Here is a 20,465-nt window from a genome sequence, read left to right on the forward strand (position 1 = left end):
AGAGAAAACCCGTGAGCAGCAACGAAGACCCAACACGGACTAAACAAATAAATACACACACACACACACACACACACACACACACACACACACAAAAGACTGAAGGTGCTTATCTATCAAAATATTGATGTTAAAAACGTAATCTTATCAGTGGCTGTCTTTCAGAGGTAAGATTTTCAGCTGCTTTCATTTTCATCTACAATGTCTAGAATGTTCTATAACGAACATAAATTACGATTTTGAAAACAATACACCTATAGTAGTCATGAAATTATGAGTTGCCCTTTCCAAGCTGGTTGACATTTCTAGTGCACGAGGTCTGGGCAGGGAGTGAGCGAGGGTTCGACTGCTTTCACTGGCACAACTGACCACTGCCCGACAGAAAGCTAACACGGGCCACAGAGGGACTTTCATTTTCTTGTAGCCACATTTAAGAAGAAAAAGGTAAAAGTGGAATTAGTGTTAATACGTTATTTACCCCCATATATCTCTTTCAAGTGCAATCAATATTAAAGGTACAGAGATATCTTACATTCTCTTTTTTGCACGAAGTCCTCCAAATCAGGCGTGTATCAGGCTCAGCGCAGACTTCAACTCAGACGAGCCGCCAGGGTCAGCGCAGGCGCCCCCCCACGGGCCGTAAGGGCCTGGGAGCCTCCGCCGGGCCCACCGAGCGCCCACTGCAGAACCCGGAAGGCTGCGGCTGCCCACTGACTGGCCGTCTCATTCTGTTTTGCTTTTTGATTCATGGACTTTTATTTATTTAACAGGTTATTATCAGCTACGTCAGTATTCCTTTACGTCTAAGCTACTACTTACTACTCCCAGTGAGTTCTGCACCGTTCTTGAACTAGAATTCAAGTACACTGACGGAGAAGTTTCTGTTGGTGTCCCGGGGCCAGCACGGGCGCACCTGCGGAACACCATGCAAGGCATCCTCAGAGGGAAGGCGCCCAAGCTGGTGGCAACTTCTTGTTCTGCAAGTGCCTTTCAGCAGGGCCATTCGGGTGTCCAGCTCTGTCCGTGACGGGAGGCACAGCACCCTGAAACCCTGTCTGGTTTTTACTGGCTCGGGATCAAAACTACTGACCTACCCAATCCGGGCCTCGACTGTCCCCGTCAGCATCTAGAATCACTACATGTGAGTGGCCGGCTGATTCACGGAGGGCGGGGCCTCCCACCCTCAGCACGGAGGAAGGACCCCCACACGATGCTCCAGGCTGGAAGAACGCGGAGCTGCATGTCCTGCATCCCACCGGTCCTTGTCTGCCGCTCCATCGACCACGGAAGAGCCGGGTTTTAGCTCCCGCGTGGCACCCCTCACCCCATAGAGCCTGAAGCTTTGTCTTCAGGTGTGTTCTCCCTGGTACATCATCCGGACGTACTGGCCCTTTTATTATTGTGTCCCTCTGTCTCAAGTAACACTCACCCTGAAGGGGACTGTCTGATTTCAACGTCGCCACCGCATCTACTTGATGTTTACGGTTTGCAGGGCAGACATTTCCCCCAGACTTTGGCTTTCAGTCTCTTTGTGTCCTTGTCCTTGTAAGAGGTGTGCCTTGTAGACGGGACAGAGGTGGATCTTGCTTTTTTATTCATTTTATTTATTTTTATTTGATTGGGGTGCTTAATCGCTTTACGCGGCGAGTGTAATGATCGCTATGGCTTTATTTAGGTCTGCATTCCTACTGACGCATCTGGCTTTCACTCCGCCACTCCTCCCTCCCCGGCTCCTTCCACGTTAATCAAATGCTGCTTTAGTTGTTCGCTTTAATTCTTCACTGACTCTGTAGCTCTGTCTCCTCCAACTGTATTTTAGTGATGGCTCTAAAGGCTGCAACATGCATTTTTAACTTACCACCACCTACTTAAATGTTGATTTCTAATTGTGTCAGGAAAAATATAGGACCCTTGCTACAGCTGACCCGGAGCAATGGGGGTTGGTTAGGGGTTTCAACTGCCCACACAGCTGAGAACCCATGTACAGCTGTACGTCGGCCGTCCGCACTCGTGGTTCCACGTCCGCGGATTCAACCTACCACAGAGTGCGTGGGACACATTTGCTGAAGAAAATCTGTGGATAAGTGGCCCCGTGAAGTTCAAACCCAAGTCGTTCAAGGGTCAGTGGCATCTCCACTTAAGCCCCACCCCCCGGTGCGTGAGCCGCGACAAAGCGAAGCCCCGTTTTATTGAGATCTGACTGTACCTGAAAGTTTTCACCAAATTTGGGAAGTTTTCAGCCATTACTGCTTCAGATGTTTTTCTGTCCCTTCCTCCTTCAGGGATTCCAGTCACACACGTCACACATCCTGGACCCCTCGGTATTGTGCCACAGGCCTCTGAGATTCTGTTTACTTCTCTTCAATCTTTTCTATGTTTTTTGCTTGTGTGATGTCCACTGATCCATATTTAATTTCACCGATTCCTTCTACTGTTGTGGGTTCTCAGCTAATTCACCTGCGAAACGTGCCAGGTGGGCCAGCAAATCCCTAAGACCCCGTGTAACCCACTATGGTTGCCTGGGGGGTCCTGATGGAAACGGGGATTCAGGGAAGGGAGAACGCGGCTCGTGCGGGAACCCACTGCCCAAGGAGGCCACACGATGGACCACGGAAGAAGCGGGCCTTGGCAGGGTGGGATGCAGCTGGGCTGCCAGGGAGGCCCCAGCGGGAGGACGGACAGTGCGTGCGGGGCACTTACTCGGCCTGGAGGCCGCCGGCGTGTAAGGAGGGGGATACGGCCGGGGCAGGCGGGTGTGCCTGGCAACGAGAGAAAGGACGGGGTCGGGTGAGGAAGTGCAGCAGCTCCCAAGGGGGTGGCTGTGGCCGCGTTTCAGGAAAAGGCCACCAGGAGGAATGGGGGTCGGGGGACTTCTCAGGAGAATCTAGGGTAGGGCAGGGTGTTAGCGCGGAAAAGACAGAGATGTGAAGGCTACTTAGGAGGAAAAAATTGCAGGCATCGGGGAAAGTATTCATTAAACAACGACTGAAGGAGAGGCTCTGGTCAGGGACAGTCCAAGACAGATCTCATTCATTGCTGGAAGGATTGAAAGCGTAAGTGCAATTTAAACACTTGTCAAGAAATGTGGCGATTCAAATAAAAACTATAAAAAGGCTCTTATCACTTGTCCTAGTAATTCCATCCCTAAAATTTATTCCCAGGAAATCAGTGAAATCCGTTATGATTCCCGCAGAAGGCTGTTCATCGCCAGCGCTGAGCTGCCCACACGAGGAGGCCGCGAGCCCCGCGTGGTTTGATGCCACGTCAGCCCGGGCACGAGCCCGAAATGCTGCCCCTCGTGGTGGCCAGGCCTCGCTGCAGCCCACCGGTACCTCCTGCTTCCCTCTCCCCTGCCTGGTCACTGGAGCTCCTAACACTTCCGACTTGGCGCTGTCCACTCAAATAGATGTTTGCTCAAATAAACTCTTAAAATGTTTAATATGCCTCAGTTTACCTTTTAACACCAGCTGTTTACAATAAATTACAGAACATCTGTTTGAACAGTGGAATATAACACAGATGTTACAGACAAAAATGTTTATGATGAAATCTTTATCCCTTCACTTCTGAGGGTTTGCACAGTTTCAGGGCCTAGAGGATGGTGATCTCAGAACAAAGCCACCGCTTCACAGGTCTGCAACCTGAAGGGAGAGATGGTTACTGAACAAAATACACACCTACACACATAGAAACAAATTCTGATAAACGCCACGGAGGGAACTTCCACTGTAATGAAAGAACGAAAACAGGGGGTTCCAATTTAGACCGGGGATCAGAAAAGGCTTTTCTGAATCCATGACACTAAGACAAGCCTCCAAAGAGAGAGGGCATCACCCAGGCAAGGGGGGGCTGGAGTTGGGAAGCCTGAGAAGAGGCCACACAGCCGGCGGGGCCAGGGTGCCGACCGCGGGAAAGGGCGGGACCTGAGGCCAAGAACTCGTCCCCAGCACAGTGGGAAGGTTTCCGGAGGGAAAGGACAGGCTCCTTCCTTTCCAGAGTGACTGCTCGGAGGGTTCTGTGCAGGGAACAGATGGGGAGAGGAGCCCTGCGGTCCCGGGCCTGGCGGGAGAGCTGAGCGGGAAGGCAAGCAGGGAGAGAGTCAGCGCGTATATTTCTGCAACAGAAGAACTAGGATCATATTGTACGTGCTGTTTTGTGACCAGCGTTTTTCAACCTGTCACCCTGGGCACATCGCTCCTTGATAACTTCCTTTAATTTCCTTTCACTAGAAAAAAAATTTGGCCACTTTTATACCAAAATGTTCACAGTGGCCATATGTGGGCTGATACAATTGCAGGCAATTTTCATTTTCTCTTTATACTTTTCCGTATTTTCCGAAAGTATGCAATGAACACACGCTACTTTAATAACCTGGGGAAGCCTGGGGGAAGGTACGACACAAAGGTATGATTTGCTAGTGTCTTGTCTAAATCCTATTTAGAAAGGTATAGTTTATCTTTTGGCAGGGCCGAAATTAATTTGAAAATCAAAAAAAAAGAAAAGAAAAAACAGAGGGGGAAAAGGCAAAGGCTGCTACACCCACAGTCATTGTTAAGACAGTTTCCTGTTACAGGACTGACATTCCTCAACTCAAGTGTTTCTTTTTTCCTCCTGCTCTTATTAATATTTCAGGGCAGTGACAACCCTGAACACTAGTCCCCTTTCCAGAGGAAGAGGAGGAAACATACGAGTCACCTGAATCCCTGCATCTCCCTCATTAGCAAAACCCCGGCCTTCGAGTGAGACCACCGAGGCCACCTGTCACCAGGATGAAGAGATGGCAGCCTCGCGTCAGCGCCCCTCAGGGTCACCCCCTGGCCCTCTCCTGATAATGGCCAGTGAGGCAGAGCTGTGCTTCTGTCTGTTCTAGTGCCTGAGACTTGAGGGACAGTTTAGTGGACCAGCGCCCGGAATCCTCTCTGCAAAGCTTGCGTTTCCCACCATCACTGCTCCTGCCGAATGAGGGGCACAGCCCCATGGCCACGCGGGGCCTCCAGGGCACACAGGGCACACTCGCGGGTCCAGCGCCGAGAGGGGCGGCCGACCATGGGCCTACGAGTTAGAAACAACGGACCCCGGGACTCTCCTGTAGGCCCAGTGGTTAAGACTGTGCGCTTCCAGTGCAGGGGACAGGGGTTCGATCCCCGGTCAGGGGATCATGCACATGCCGTGCAGTGCAGCCAAAAAGAAAAAACGAAGAAACAACGGAGCCTGGCGGTCTGACCAGGGTCGGCTCAAACCCAGAGGCAAGAACCAGGGTTCCTGCAGGAGGTGAGCTGATCCAGACAGGGATGAGGGGAGATGGCATCACTGCCGACACAGTGTGACACGTCCACAGAGCTCCGGCGTGAGCTTGTCCGGGGGAAGGGGGGCTGGGCAAGCGTGGCTGGGGGGAGGAGGGGGCGAGAGGAGGGGACCAAGTCGCTGAGGAGGAAGCCCCTCCGCGGGCACCGCTGTCCTCCCTCCGCTGAAGCGTGTGTGACAGGCACGTGCGACCACGCTTGTCGGGGCGGGGGGAGCCTGAGTCACTGGAGTCGCAACTGGAGCCCTCTCTGACCGCTGCCACGCGGTCTCAGAACAGCGCGGGGACACACGGTCGCAGCCACCACCAGGGCCTGTCCTTCCACTGTGACGGCAGCACGCCCAGCGCCACAGCCTCTGCAAAAGGACCTGGGTCAAGGAGCACCCTGTGCGGTGGGCTGGGAAACGTGATTCCTCAGCACTTTTTGGCTTGAGGATGCCAAGAATTCTCTCCCTTTTCCTCCTGACCAAGTCACCCCAGTCTACTTGGTGCTGTGCTCGGGTCCCTGACCACTGGCTTTCTTCCTCAGGCCGAATTGGGCATAAGAAATCGATTTGTTTGTTTACATTTCTTCCTACCTGCATTTAGTTTAAGATTTTACTCACTTAAACACATACAATAAAGTGAGGAAAACTGGATTAAGTCAGGATTAGGAAAATTATACCAACAGAAAAATTCGGGACCAGGGGAACATAGCCGCGCCTGGACTCAGCACTGCCCGTGGCAGAGCAAGGAGGGAGGCGGGCAGGGTCAGGACACAGGTCGTCCACTGGGAAAAAGCACGAACAAGTCCCAGGACTCCCGTCTGAAAGAAATTCCTCACCTAAGTCCCCCTCTGGGGACACACCGTGATGGAACGCTCAGCTGCTCTAAGGGCCCAGGAGCCATGGGCATCCTTGCTCTCCCAAGGCCCCAACACAGACTCTGAGGGGCCCCAAGGGCGCCCTCCCTGCGCTAACCCGCCACAATGCAGCAGGCGAATACAGATCCGTGCTTCCGAGAAGCAGCGATGTCACACGTATGAACATCGCGGCAACACTGAATCAGCTGTTTTTAAAACTGTCTCAGGAAGAAAAAGAGGGAACACCTGGTAATATGGTCGTTTGGAACCATAAAGATTAAAAGAAAAAGTGAAACTAAATTTTATAAGAAAGATAAAGTAAGAGCTAAATTTAAGTCATCACTTGTGCTAATAAGAGACTACAAAACAGGATGCTCATAATCAAAAACATATCTTTCCAATTCCTTAAATCTATATTTAAAGAACAGCTCCTTCCTTAAGAAATATTAACCTATTGGCCTCTTGGTTTGCCCTATAGAAATTGTCGTAAGTCTTTAATGATTTATGTGCAAAAGATTTATGAACATTACACCGTTTGACATATACATTATACCATTACACAGTGAACAGTCTTTGACGTTTTCCCACAAACTGAATCAGAGTCCCAATAAAATGGGGAAAAAAATGTGTGTGCACATGCAGTAGATAAAACACCGCATATAAAAGTGTGTCATCACCAACAAGGACCTGTAAGACCTTGGGAAAACTGGGAGTTTACTGCCATTCTTATAAATATAGGGCTAAAATGGCATTTAAACTCAAAATATAAGAAAACAAAACTGAACCTAGATTAAAAGGCGATACAACAGGAGGCAAGGGGAAAAGCTGCACAGACAGGAATTCTCTGTACCTGTTACACGGGAATTCTAATCACCTGCTTTATCCAAGACACACAACTCTTGAGGTACTGCTGAGCTTTTCCTCACATTATCTGGGTTCACATAATGACTTTCCAACCAGAATTCTCTGAAAGCAAATGTACCCTCTAACCAGGCCAGAAAAAGTCTGAGTTGGAGGGTCAGACCGAAGACAGAGTTGTCTTAAGCCACAAAGTAACGCTATGCACCAATCTGACGGATTATTTCAGGAGCGTCAAAAGGGTAAAGAGTCCTTGCTGCCAGCGATGAACATAAATTAAATGCTGATGGGAACTTATGGGTGTCCCGACCCTTAATTTTGCCATACTTGTGTTTTACTATAAACAGCACCAGCTTCGTTATTTGTTGCACTGTAGTCATCACGAATGGATTTTACCACAATGAGATCCCACCTGGATTCTGGATCGTTTGCCCGATTTGTCTGTTTTTATCACAACTGCGAGAACAGCGGCTCTGATTCCCTCTTGTTTGCTAGTGATTTACACAAGGCTTTCAGCTTTGTTATTGGGCTGAGTATCTGCAATGTCACCCACTACTTCCCTGGGACGGCTCCAGCCTATCTTCAAAAGCACAAGTTCTGCTGGTCAGGGGACAGCTTCATGTTTTCACAGAGAGAAAGGCCGTGGCTGTGCTGTCCGCTCGCGCTGCTAACCCTCTGCACCCGCCGTTCACAGCCTGGGCTTCACGAAAGCAGCTCGTTACCCAGGTCAATCCCGGCACATCCCGAAGGGTCAAGGAAGCCCCACAAAACAGCGCCACTAGTTTCCCAAACAGATCATCTGAGAAATCTAAGCTCTCCGGTAAGAAACTATAAGAGGGCTGAGGTAGCTTTTGGAAATAAAAGACGGCGTTGTTTCTCTTTCCTCCCAGTTCCCATGACTGTGAGGCCAGGAGTACGTAGTTACGCTGTTTCTAAGAAACTAGAAGTGCTCAAGCCATCCTGATGCGCTCTGCGCGTGAAATCCTACTCACTTTGCAGGGCGGCAGACGTGCCTGGTCTATTTCCACGTTCATGCAGCTCTGACGTTCACACGACAGGTGATGATACAGCACTTGCTTTCAGAAGCCGTTTCATAAGACAGCTGTATTTTTACTAGTTACATGTCACGGACACGTTTTTACCTGGTTGGACACGAGCTCCATTTCATACGGTCCTGCCCCTCGGTTCGGGCTTTACTCAGCCACGTGAAGAGCACAGGATCGTACGCACGGCCCCGGGTGTGTTTCTGTGTAACTGATGTCTCCTCCATTAACTGGCCTTTATGCTTAAGCGTGAGAAGTCAGGCTGTGTTGCCACCATTCTGATGATTTCTCAAGCTTTTTATTTTCTAGCCTTTCTCATTCCCTTAATATAGTTACGTCTCCTCTAATAGCATAGATGCTATCTTTTAAAACAGGAGAAAACAGAGGCAAAGAGCCGACTCATGTTAACCAACCTTCCCCTTAGCTGAGTTAAAAAATGCACACACCAAACACAAGTTCAAGGAAGCCAGTCTCTTCCCCACGACAGCTCGCGATAAGCCAAAAAACCCCAAGGAGAGGGCTACGTGGGAAAGCCTTCCCGTCCTCACAGGGACAGGACAGAAAGCGCACGGGACACAGCTTCAGGAGAGCTGAGAAATCTCTGGATCTTGCCTGAAAAGGAAAGCAGCTAACAAGATGGTTTTGGAGAGAAGGTGGAAAACAGTGCAATGGGACGCAGAAAGGGCCTCGGGTTTGTAGCCTAGAAACCCCTCTCCAGGGACCTCTGCTGGTCTCCTCTGCACCCCAGATGCGCAGCCTCCCGGGAGCGTCCACCCACCTGGTCACAGCCCGCGTCCACCAATTCCTGCAGCATTTGTCGGTTTACTTCTGCAGCGGCCGAAGGGCCCGATTCATTAGCAAAGGGCAGCAAGGAGTATCTGATTTCTCTCAGGGCTTTCTGGTAAGGCCCGAACTTCGGGGCTGTCCTCGTCTGCTGCTGCTGCCTAGCCGCGTCCTTGCCCCCCAGGGCCTTGGCATCCAGGGCGGCGTCACTGCCCGGCCCCGCGGGCGGCCCCGGGGCGGGGGTCTTGGGCGGCTGCTTCAGCCCCTCGCGGATCTCCTGCAGCCGCTGCCGGCTGTTCCCAGAGTAGGTCGTGGCGGGAAAAGTCTTCGGCCGCATGGTTAGTCCAGTTTCCTTTGACCATAAATACAATCTTCTTAAAGTGTTTTATTAGTTAAAACGAAAACAAAACTGTCAACAGTATCAGTTAGTTGTAAACACACTTTCACAACAATGTTGTTTTGAAAATGTTCTTTCCTTCCATTTCTGTAGTTTCTGCAGAGAACCGAACATTTTCCAGAGACTTCACTTTGAAGACCATCTCTACCTGAAAAAGAAAATGAGAGGTGTTCATTTGTGGTTCCCACGTAATGTTAATGACACTTTTCAGAAATGGACCATGATCCTGAAAATATTCCACTTGGAAAGATAAAGAAAGAACATACCACCTCTCAGAAAAGATAAAGATACGGTTCACCTCTGCTTCGAGCACGTGACAGGCAGGGCCACCCCAGGCGTCTCCTGTAACATGTAACCTGCAATGACATACCGCTGCAGAAGCCAATACTTTCTTATAAATACTCAATTTGGGGCAAGAACAACAGTATTAACAACCGACAGCTCATTTAAAGTTCTCCTTTATAATATGACTTCACTTGGAAATCCACAGCTCGAGGGTTCAGCGGCTGGTCCACACCACGCCCTGCATCCCCACAGCATGACTAACAAGCCTCCCCACGCACCTCAACCGGCGGTCCTTCCACACCTTGGGAACTCTTTCTCATAAGACCCTCCCAAACCTCCTGAGAGAAACCACAGCCTGCCACGCTGAAGGTTCGCACAATGAGCTATGAGACTTTGAGGGTCATGACTCCTCTGGTTTTTTTTATAAAGTGGTCAACTTCTTACCGGCATTTTGACCTAAATAAGAATGTCTCGGGGCTTCCCTGGTGGCGCAGTGGTTAAGAATCCACCTGCCAATGCAGGGGACACGGGTTCGAGCCCTGGTCCGGGAAGATCCCACATGCCGCGGAGCAACTAAGCCCATGCACCACAACTACGGAGCCTGCGCTCTAGAGCCCTCGAGCCACAACTACTGAGCCCACAAGCCACAACTACTGAGCCCACACGCCTAGAGCCCGTGCTCCGCAACAAGAGAAGCCACCGCAATGAGAAGCCCGCGCACCTCAACGAAGAGCAGCCCCGCTTGCCGCAGCTAGAGAAAGCCCGCGCGCAGCAACGAGGACCCAACGCAGCCAAAAATAAATCAATAAATAATAAAAATAAAATGAGAATGTCTCGCTTGTGGAAATTGACACTTGCATGGAGGGGTCTAGTAACAGCATGTGGGTCACAAGGTGACAACAGTAACAAGGGCTGTGCAGATGCAAGTCGTCTGTGTGCGGCACCCACCCCTCAGCATGGAAGCAGACTCTCTGTACAGAGCTCGCTGTCACAAGAGCACTTCCCCACGATGATTCCACCTGCTCCCGGCTAACGCACTGAGTGCTGTCATGCCGGCAGTCAGAAGGCGAGCCCAGCCCTGACGCTGCCCTTAGCTGCCAGCTGCCCGGCAGCACCTGGCTCAGGGGCTCAGGGCTGCGTAGCCTGGGACAGGTGAGGTCACCTCCCTCCCCTCCGTCCAACAGGTGGCAGCAGCGGGTGAGCACAGAGTGAGGCTCAGCGTCCCGTGGTCACTGCTGTTCCCGTCCTGAGCCGTCCTGCCCTGGAGGCAGCCCACGTGGCCGTGACCACAGAACCCAGGGAGCAGATAGTGAAGTAAAATCCCTTGGAGTTTAATGAACAAAGGAAAACTGATCCCTTCCTGGAGCCTCCTTCAGAGGGAGGGGGCACAGGGGTCTGGACTTCTCTCAGTGAGGAGCTTAGAAACTGCAAAATGGAGCCGTGCTTCACGGCCTTTTCCACTCCTTTTCCCCCACTGTGGTGGGGAGATAGCTAATGTTTATCCAGTATTTACTAAGTGCCAGGCTCTGTTCTAAGCATTTCATGTGAATTAACTTACATAGATCTATTACATTACCATATACAACAATAAACCTGAAAAAATGACATAAAATTACTATTCCTTTCTTAGAGACGGGAAGATGGAAGGTCTCAAAAGGTTTTACCTGTCCCTTTTCTCACTGTAACTACAAGAAGATTCTATTTAGAAAGTAAGAAAAGCAGGCTACATAAAATTTTCAACATGAAATACAATTTTTTTTTTTTTTCCGGTACGCGGGCCTCTCCCGTTGCGGAGCACAGGCTCCGGACGCGCTGGCTCAGCAGCCATGGCTCACGGGCCCAGCCGCTCCGCGGCTTGTGGGATCCTCCCGGACCGGGGCACGAACCCGTGTCCCCTGCATCGGCAGGCGGACTCTCAACCACTGCGCCACCAGGGAAGCCCTGAAATTCATATTTTTAAACACAACATCTAATACGTTAAAGTCGCTGAAATGCCCTTGAGTACGCGATAGTGACCCACTGGCTGAGACACAGCTGAGGCTCCCGTGCAGTGGACGCGAGCCCAGAGCCCTGCTGCACTGGTGTAATATGGGGCACACTGCACCCACACTCATTCTCAGTGACCTCGTGGTCTAAGCATCTGTTCTGAAACACCTAACTGTCTAAAACCGCAAGTTCACATTCCAACAAAAATGAACAGATTCTCAAGGAGCTGCTGAGCACGTCTGGAGTCTGAGAACATACAGGAGTTGTACCTTTTCCTACGACCTTCACACAAACTACTGTTTCCAATCTTTAGCTCTCTTCCCTTCCTTTGAAAATGGAAATACAGAAGTCATAAATCATACTGTCCTCGCAATAAATAACCGATGTGAAGGAGGGGCCTGACAACACGCAGGGAGGGTCCTTCCGGTACCCCTCCCCAACCCATCCCCCCTGCAAACGGTCACACTGCAGAGAGGAGCGGGTGAGGGAGGCAGATAAACTGCTCCAAAGAAAGAGATGCCCAAGAGGAGAAAAAGAATCATCTGGCAAATGGGAGAATACAGGAGAAAGTCAGAAAAATCTCCGGAGTAGAGAGAACTAAACCTCTGTGCAGGGAAGACTGGAATTCCAGCCCAGGGAACAGCATATGCAAAGGAGCAGAGGAATGCGCCGTCCACAGGCTCCTCCACCAGCTTGAGGGCCGCGGAGAGGCCTTTCCTGGAGTCTGGAGGGGTAATGCTTGGGAGGCGCCCAGGGGCTTGATGGGGAGGACCTTCCAGGTCATGGCCACGTCTGGACTCCACGGGGAGCTACCGTCTGCGGCCGAGCTAAGAAGTGACACAGCCAAGCGCCCTTTAGAGGGTTGAGTCAGGAAGCCAACTGGACAGAGGGCTAGGAGGGACAAAGCTGGGACACTCCAGGTGGACGACAGGGGCCTAGGTGAGAAGCAGCAACACCCCTGGGGGACAGGGACAGTTAGGCGGGTGAGCGGCAGTCCTCAGAGCGGCAGCAGGCTGTGATGGGCCTCAGGCCGCTGCCAGGTGACACAGGCAGGATAGGGAAAGCTGCTCTCCACTCGGCCCCTGGAGATGGTCCATGGAGAAGGAAAAAGGGCTGTAAGAAGGTCAAAGCCAGGACGCAGGGCCGGCCTCCCTGCCTGGCCACAGCAGCAGAGAAGGGTGTGGGGCCACCAGGAGGGTTCTGAGTAAATACCCTGGGAGTTACTCTAAAAGGGAGAAGCACTGAAAGCTGTGACCCACGGCAGAGGGTCTCCCACCCACCCAGCCCCGGAGACCCTGCAGGCCACCCACAGCCCCGCAGAGCACTGTCAAGTGTGCCCACTTTCCTCCTCAATCACCTGAACTGTAAGCGCCACGAGGGCAGGGGCTCCCCTGCCCGCTGCCCGGAAGCGTCTGAGTCCGTCCCCGCGATCCCGGACTGCGGGTAAAACCTGCCCCACGGCGCCCTCGGGAGAACACGCAGCACGGGCTGTGGACGGGGACGGCCCTCGGAAAACACAGTGCCCTTTCTCTGAGGTTTCAGACACAGTGCTCCTGCCATTTACACAAAACTCCTATAAAAGGCTGCACAACTACGGTATGTTACTCAGCCAGAAAAGGAACGAAGCTCTGCCACCTGCTACAGCGTGGATGAACCCTGAGGACGCTACGCTGCGCGACATGAGCCAGACACCGAGGGACGAACAGCGTGGGATCCGCTCCTATGGGGCAGATCCAGAGAGACACGAAGACTGGAGTCACGGGGGCTCGGGGCGGGGGCGTTATTGTTTAATGGGTACAGAGTTTCTGTCCGGGACGATGAAAAAGTCTGTAATACAGACTGTGGTGCTGACTGCAGTGACAACGGTCATGTATTCTATGTCGCTGAACTGTACCCTTAGGAATGGTTACAATGACGAGCATTATGCAAAGTCATCTAACTGTTCACATCCAGCTAGCTAGTGTTTGGTCGTGTTCCCTCACTAAACACAGCTCCACAGGGAAAGGCCGGACCTCAGGACTGGGTGCTGGCAGTGGACAAACTCTCCTCGCAGGAGGTCTGAACCTCCTGCCCCTCCGCACTCCACCAGGACGCTGAAACACACAACGGGGAGGGGCTTCCCAGAGCCATGCGCCTGCAAATACTGGGGGTTTAAGTGCCCGTGTGTCCCACAAACATTCCAATTATAAAGCCGAGCAGCACGGGAGAGACCAGACATTTCTGTGCCGACATCTGTATTTCTACCCGAGCTAAGAAGTACCAGGTGGAGGTGCTCCCAAACAGAATCTGGATCAGACGTCCTGGTTCCTTTTCCCTCAACATTTCATTGTGAAAAGTTTCAAACATACAGGAAAGCTGGAAGAGTTATTCAGTGATACCTCCTAAAGCCGTGCCTGGGAAAGCTCCTTCATGCGGGGGCGGGGCGGGGGGGGAAGACACCCCCCCCCTTCTCATCGCCTTCCCACCACGGTCTCCTGGGCATACCTGGCTTCCTAGGTGAGCATGTAGGACACCTACAGGCAAACTGGTCCTGCCTGAATAATTTGGTAAGGATGAAACTTTCCTTCAGTTACACAAAGAATGAAAGTATTTCCTCAGCTTGAGACCTTGTATTTTAGACTTTAGTTTGACGACAGTTGATTTCATGGTGAAATTATGAACTTCTGAAAGCATTTTTCACGAGAATACTCATCAGTCAAATTAAGACTGCAGCTGGAAATGAGCTACTCTGACACACTACTGTATCATTTTACTAAGCTCTCTCATCAAGAATTTTACAAATATGACCCTAAAGCCTCATGGATGGGTCTTTAAAAAATCGGGGTAGTGGAATTCCCTGGTGCTCCAGTGGTTAGAACTCTGTGCTTTCACTACTGGGGCTCGGGTTCGATCCCTGGTTGGGGAACTAAGATCCTATAGGCCACGGTGCCGCCAAAAAAAAAAAAGAAAAAAGAAAACAGACGGGGGTAGCAAGCAAAGTAATCTAATTTTAGAAATTTCTTAGGTATCATCAACTGATTTAAATATACTTTAAAAGAAACTACAGGGCTTCCCTGGTGGAGCAGTGGTTAAGAATCCACTTGCCAATGCAGGGGACACGGGTTCGAGCCCCGGTCCAGGAAGATACCACATGCCGCAGAGCAACTAAGCCCGCGTGCCACAACTACTGAGCCTGCGCTCTAGAGCCCACAAGCCACAACTACTGAGCCTGCACTCCTAGAGCCCGTGCTCTGCAACAAGAGAAGCCACCGCAGTGAGAAGCCCACGCACCGCAACGAAGAGTAGCCCCCGCTCGCCGCAACTAGAGGAAGCCCGCGCACAGCAACCAAGACCCAACGCAGCCAATAAATAAATAAATAAAATAGTAAAAGAAACTACAAGACACTGGAATTTTAAAACTGCAATACTCTCGATGTGCAAAGAAAGCCCCTGTATTATCTCCTAACAATGAAGTGTTATTCTCTCATGCTTCTTAAAAAAACAAAAAAAAACAAAAAACTGCAATACAGCTCACAAGACAAAAACAAGTCATTTTCAAATCTGGAGCTGTGACAACTACTAAATCCTATTCCTAATATAGGTGGCTCCTGTAAAAACTTAACATGAGAGCAATATTTTAATCATCCCTTAATTTGGCCCTACCAAACCCAGTTCTAGTTCTGAAACCAATCCTGGAAAACGCTATCAGATGTTCAATACTTTTTATTCTAATTTCTCCCAGTACTTCACAACCCACACAGGCTGTCAAACAGACGTGCAGCCCCGACCGACGAAGGAACCGACCAAACCCATGGACCGCGGGGCCCGCACTACGGACACATGCTGGCACTTTTAAAACAGTATTTCTCGGACCTAAAATTCCAGTTATTACTTAAATCATATCCTTACTCTAACTAACTGGCAAAGCTGAGATAAACCAGGCAGCTGGGCCAGGCCTGCAGCCGGACGCCGAATGTCAGAACCGTGCACCACCGTGCGGCAGGACCTCACCTGGGCTGCCCCAGCCAGGAAGCCCTCACAGGGGATACCCCGCGCCAGGAGGGCCCCTGAGGACGTCTCTCCAACCAAGAGCACAGTCACAAGGTTTCAGCGGGTACGGAGGTCTCCCACTCGGGCCAAAGGCTGTACCGGACATTATATGGGTTCACTCAGGTAGAACTGGGCCTCACCCCCAAATAAGTTTATGATCCAGGGAAAACAAACTACCACATGCCCTGTTTGCTTTGTACATGATATCTGTATGATATATATATATATGTGTGTGTGTGTGTGTGTGTGTGTGCGCGCGTGTGTATATAGATATACACATACATACACTTAGAGACACACATTATGAATAACAGCATGAAAAAATGGAGCCATAGAAGTTTTTTGTTTTGTTTTCTTTTTGTGTGTGTGGTACGCGGGCCTCTCACTGCTGTGGCCTCTCCCGTTGCGGAGCACAGGCTCCAGACACGCAGGCTCAGCGGCCATGGCTCACGGGCCCAGCCGCTCCGCGGCATGTGGGATCTTCCCGGACCAGGGCACGAACCCGTGTCCCCTGCATCGGCAGGTGGACTCCCAACCACTGCGCCACCAGGGAAGCCCGGAGCTATAGAAGTTTGTACTCAAGATGACCACGTGGAATGGCCAGGCTGTAGATAAATCTGTCACCTGTTCTCTGTAGCAACCATAACAGCAAGCAACCCAACAGGATGGGTCTCCTTATATTCCGTTCCACACCCCGGCAGGGGCTTTCACTCTTTGAGAAGCCTCACCTCCTCTGAAACCCTCTCCCCTTCAAGTTTCGGAAACTCCGCGGCCAGGGATTGGACCACCCATGCCACTGGAGAGTCACTGCTGTGGACAGAGGTGATACATGACCATCCAAGGAATCCCAGTGCCCAGGCCTATTTGGAGAAAACCTCCCAGAGAAAGGATCACTTCACCAAAGTTGGAAAGGCGCAAGGGCTATGATTTGATGGAGGAAGTGTGAAGCTATTCTTGGAGTCCGGAACTTCCTGCGAAAAGGCTCAAACAGAGAAAAGATGAACAGGCAGATAACGTCGGGGAGCAAGGCAGGTGCATCTGGGTACATTTAATGAAAACACAGGAGTGACACTCGTGAGACAGGATGGAGTTAATTAATTCGTAAGGAACGAGCTGGTCCCTAGCACTCCTGCTGAAGACCACGGCCTGGAGAAGGGCGCTCAGTACTCCAAAGAGAAGCCCACTCCATTCAAAAGCCAGCTTACATCCTCGAAAAGATTCTCACCGTGCTAACGAATCTAGAGACTACAGGCTCTGCTCTACGCCACAGTATCGAACAGTTAACGGTAAACACAAACCACTGCGACACAATATGAGAGTTTCCCTTGTCCTCCAGAAAATTCCTGTGAATGTCAAATATTGGCATATGAACAAAAAGTATTTAATTAACTTAAACAACCACTTGTCACTATTAGGTTGACGTGGTCGAGTGGCAAGCGAAATAAAGCTTTCGTAGAGTGAACGGCAAACATTAAACAACGTCCAGTTTCCACCCTAATTTTAGCACCGTAACTATTATCCTTATTTCCAGCATTACCTTGTTCTAATCATACTTTCAAAATGAAACTGTAAATCAAACAGCATTAGGCTCAAAAGTACTAACACTAACACTTAGTGACCTGAGTGGCCAAACAGGGCTACCTCCAGGCTCTGGGAGCTGTCACAGGTGCTCTCTGAAATAAAGCCCACTCCCCGCCCCACACAGAGCGTCAGCCACCAGCACACAATGGGGATGGTGACCCCTGGACTCGGGACGCCCAGTTCTGTCCATAGGAATTACTGAGCAATAGGCTTTTTTTTTTTAAAAAAGGAAGGAGATTCAGGGAATTTTTCATGCTGGAAGTCGGAAATGTTCTAGAAATGTTCAAGCCCAAGCTCTTCGTTCTGTTGATCAGAATATTTTGCTCCTTTTTAGAGCAGATTTACAGTCAAAACAAAGTAAATGCAGTGAATTTATCCTCTGTACTTCTTCAAACCTTTTATTTTTTAAAAGTCAGTAAGGAACATTATTTAGAAGTTTCACATTATTATAACCATGAAATAAAACATAAAAGCAGCTTTTCAAAACCTGTGTTAGTCTGGTTTTTCCAATACAAATCAGAACACCCCCGCAAAGTTCCCCCAAATGTTTCCTGGGTGTTTACGGCGAATTTATCAGCTTCAACACCCCTCCTCACGCCCAACCCACACAAGCAGTGGGATTTAGGAGCCCGGGGAGGGCTACTTACAAAACATCATTTAAAATAACAAGGCATCTTATTGTAAAAACATTCCCCTCCCACCAAAGGAAAGTCCCTCCCCCAACCCTGCGATTCGCTAAAGAAAGAAAGAAACATGTACAGCTCCCATTTACACCTAAGTCAAAACGATTTCAAATTAGATGAAGAAGCTAGAAGAATCTTTTCCGGTTCAAAAATTCCGAGATTCTCATAATTCACCTTAATAATGTTTCATGACAGCTTCTGCCCAGATATCATTTTAAATTGCTTGACATTTTGAGATTCATTAAATGTTCAGCAATTTTAATTTCAAAGGAATGCTGGCATATTCTTTAAACAGCGCTCTATATACCTGGATAATGAGACCAAATTTTATGACAGGCTGAATAACACAGTGTCTTGTTAATTATAATTTAAAACAAACTTTCTTAAACAGTCTATGCATTCTTATTTTGAAGATTTTTCTGTTACTCTCTTATTAATACATTTGCTAAAGAAAAAACTTTTAAAAGATACAAAGTAGCTTAGTCTCTTGATTGAGCGCTCAGAAATGACGATCCATCAAGCAGGGATTTGAGTTGAGATTCAACTAAAACTATGAATCAAGCGCTCCTGAGCACAATTTCCCCAATAATGGGCCAGGAGTTACCTTCTCCATTACCAAGGGAAGGCCTGTCAACCCCTAGGTTAAAATTCAAACTGAGCACCTGTGCGAACATCACACATTTTGTGACTTTCCATTCATGTTTCTTAGTAAAATGGGGGCAAACCTTCCTCTACAATTGCACGTATTTGCTGAACACTTTGGGAAGAGAGCTGTTTGGCCACTGCATTTCTACCTGCCAAGCGCTGGGTCTCACACAGTCCCGGGCTAGTGAGTTCTGAAGTCTGGACTCCTGTCCAGGGAGATCCCCTCCCCTGCCCCCCACGTACGTGTAATCGGTCCACACGACGAACCCCGCACACAGCGCGCACGGTCCGGGTCCCACCGAGGCCTGCGGGCGGGGCACGTGTGTCTCCCCGGCCCCACCTGCCTCCGCCGGGTCGCCAGGCGCCGCGAACCGGGTCGGAACCCGCGTCCGGAGCCCGGCGGGCGCCAAGCGTAGGGGGGCGCCGCGGGAGGCCGGACTCCAGACGGGGGTCGGGGTGGGGGTGGGGTAAGGTGGGGGAGGGGAAGACCCGGGGGCGCGGCCCGGGGGGAGGGGCGGCCCGCGAGGGGGAGGGGCGGCGCGGCCTCCGTCCGGGCACGACCTGCCCGCGAGGGGCCGAGGGCCGAGGTGGCCCGACGGCGCGGACCCCCCTCCGCCCGAGCGCGCGGCCCCGCCCGCCGCTGAGTCCCGAGTCCCGATCCGCACCCCGCCGCCCCACTCACCTCGCGCCGTCTACGCCGTCCGCGGCCGCCTGGCCCGCGGCTCCGGGGCCTCGCGGGGGACGCCGAGCCCGGGGGCGGCCGGCGGGCGGGGACGCGGGGCGCCGGGCGGACGGGCGGGCGGGCGGCCCCATCTTCCGGCGCTCGCGCCGCGGCCCAGCGCGCAGCCCGAGCGGGACATTCGCTACATTGTTGGCATTCCTGGGGCGTCACGTGACCGCCGCGTCAGCGCCGCCCCCGCCCGCGCCCGCCGGCCGCCCAGGGGGCGCGGGGCCCGGCGGTCGTCCGTGCGCCCGTCCGTGCGGGGTCCGCGGCCTCAGCCGCCGTCCCCCACCCCCGCGGCGCTGCCGTCCCGCGTCCTCCCGCGCGGACGGGCTCCGGACTGTCTGCCAGGGGACAGCCCGGGGTCCCCGCGCGCCGATGGCCCGGCCACCGCTGAGCGCCGGGATCCGGCTCACCTGCGCCCCGCCCCCCGCGAGGCTCACCTGGACGCGCGGCGCAGCGCGGCGCCGCCTCCGCCCTCACCTGCGCCCCGGGCGCTCGCACCCGGACAGGCCTCCCTCCCCCCCGCCCCCACCCCGGGGCTGGCCCCCTCCTCCCCTTGTATGCAGGTAAAGGTCCTGCCCTTGCTGTGTCTTCAACGACAGAAACATAGTTAACTGAAAGAAATATATCGTAAATAAAAGGAATTTAATGGACTTTACAATTTATGTGCGAGACACCTAATCAAATTTTGGGATTACAATGACCATTATAGAATTGTTTGCAATCGTGAAAAATCAGGAAGAACCTAAAAGTCCAGCAGTAGGGAACTGTGGGAAAATAAAATATGTAAAATAGCTAAGTGAATGAACTAGCTGTACTTTTCAAAGGATATGTAGATAGACTTCAAAAATCATTGTAGAGTGGAGAAAAGGGAGTGGCAAAATTATATTTACACTATGATACCATGTTGAGAAATAAAATCCCACAGAACCTATGCTAATCACGTTCTTTATACGAATAGAGTCACGGACTGAAAATGTACACACCAGACTCATTACAGCTGTGGCCGGTGTAGAAAGGAGTGCAGAAATTAGACTCGAGAGAAAAGTAAGGGCAACGACTTTCTCTCCAGTGCTTGCTTTCTTTATTTGAAACAAATTGTCCAAATCTTAAAATTTGTTGATTCTGAGTGATTAGATCCAATAATGTGTAGTGTGTTATTCTTTGTGCCTTTTTAAAAAATATCTTAAACATTTTTACATATATATATATATATGAAACAAATTGGAAACGGGTAATTTTCCAAATAGAGGCTTACTTGAGGAAACTGATACACCCTATAGGAGAACATTGTGTTTATTGACATGC

The 20,465-nt window shown here is 51.0% G+C and overlaps 1 protein-coding gene across 1 annotated transcript in view; it reads right to left on the bottom strand.

Moving 5' to 3' along the window:
* The window catches only part of LATS2 (large tumor suppressor kinase 2), a 41,971-nt gene extending 22,721 nt beyond the window's left edge, over nucleotides 1-19,250 (bottom strand). Inside the window, exons 1-2 of the mRNA XM_082859724.1 lie at nucleotides 19,116-19,250; nucleotides 8,823-9,372 (exon numbers count right to left, since the gene is read on the bottom strand). Coding sequence (XP_082715850.1) covers nucleotides 8,823-9,164 — 342 coding nt within the window. The 5' untranslated portion in view covers nucleotides 9,165-9,372; nucleotides 19,116-19,250. The remainder of the gene's footprint in view (nucleotides 1-8,822; nucleotides 9,373-19,115) is intronic.
* Between the last annotated feature and the right edge of the window lie 1,215 nt (nucleotides 19,251-20,465).

This window comes from Leucopleurus acutus (genome assembly GCF_964270905.1).
Source record: "Leucopleurus acutus genome assembly, chromosome: 18".
Lineage (NCBI taxonomy): Eukaryota > Metazoa > Chordata > Mammalia > Artiodactyla > Delphinidae > Leucopleurus > Leucopleurus acutus.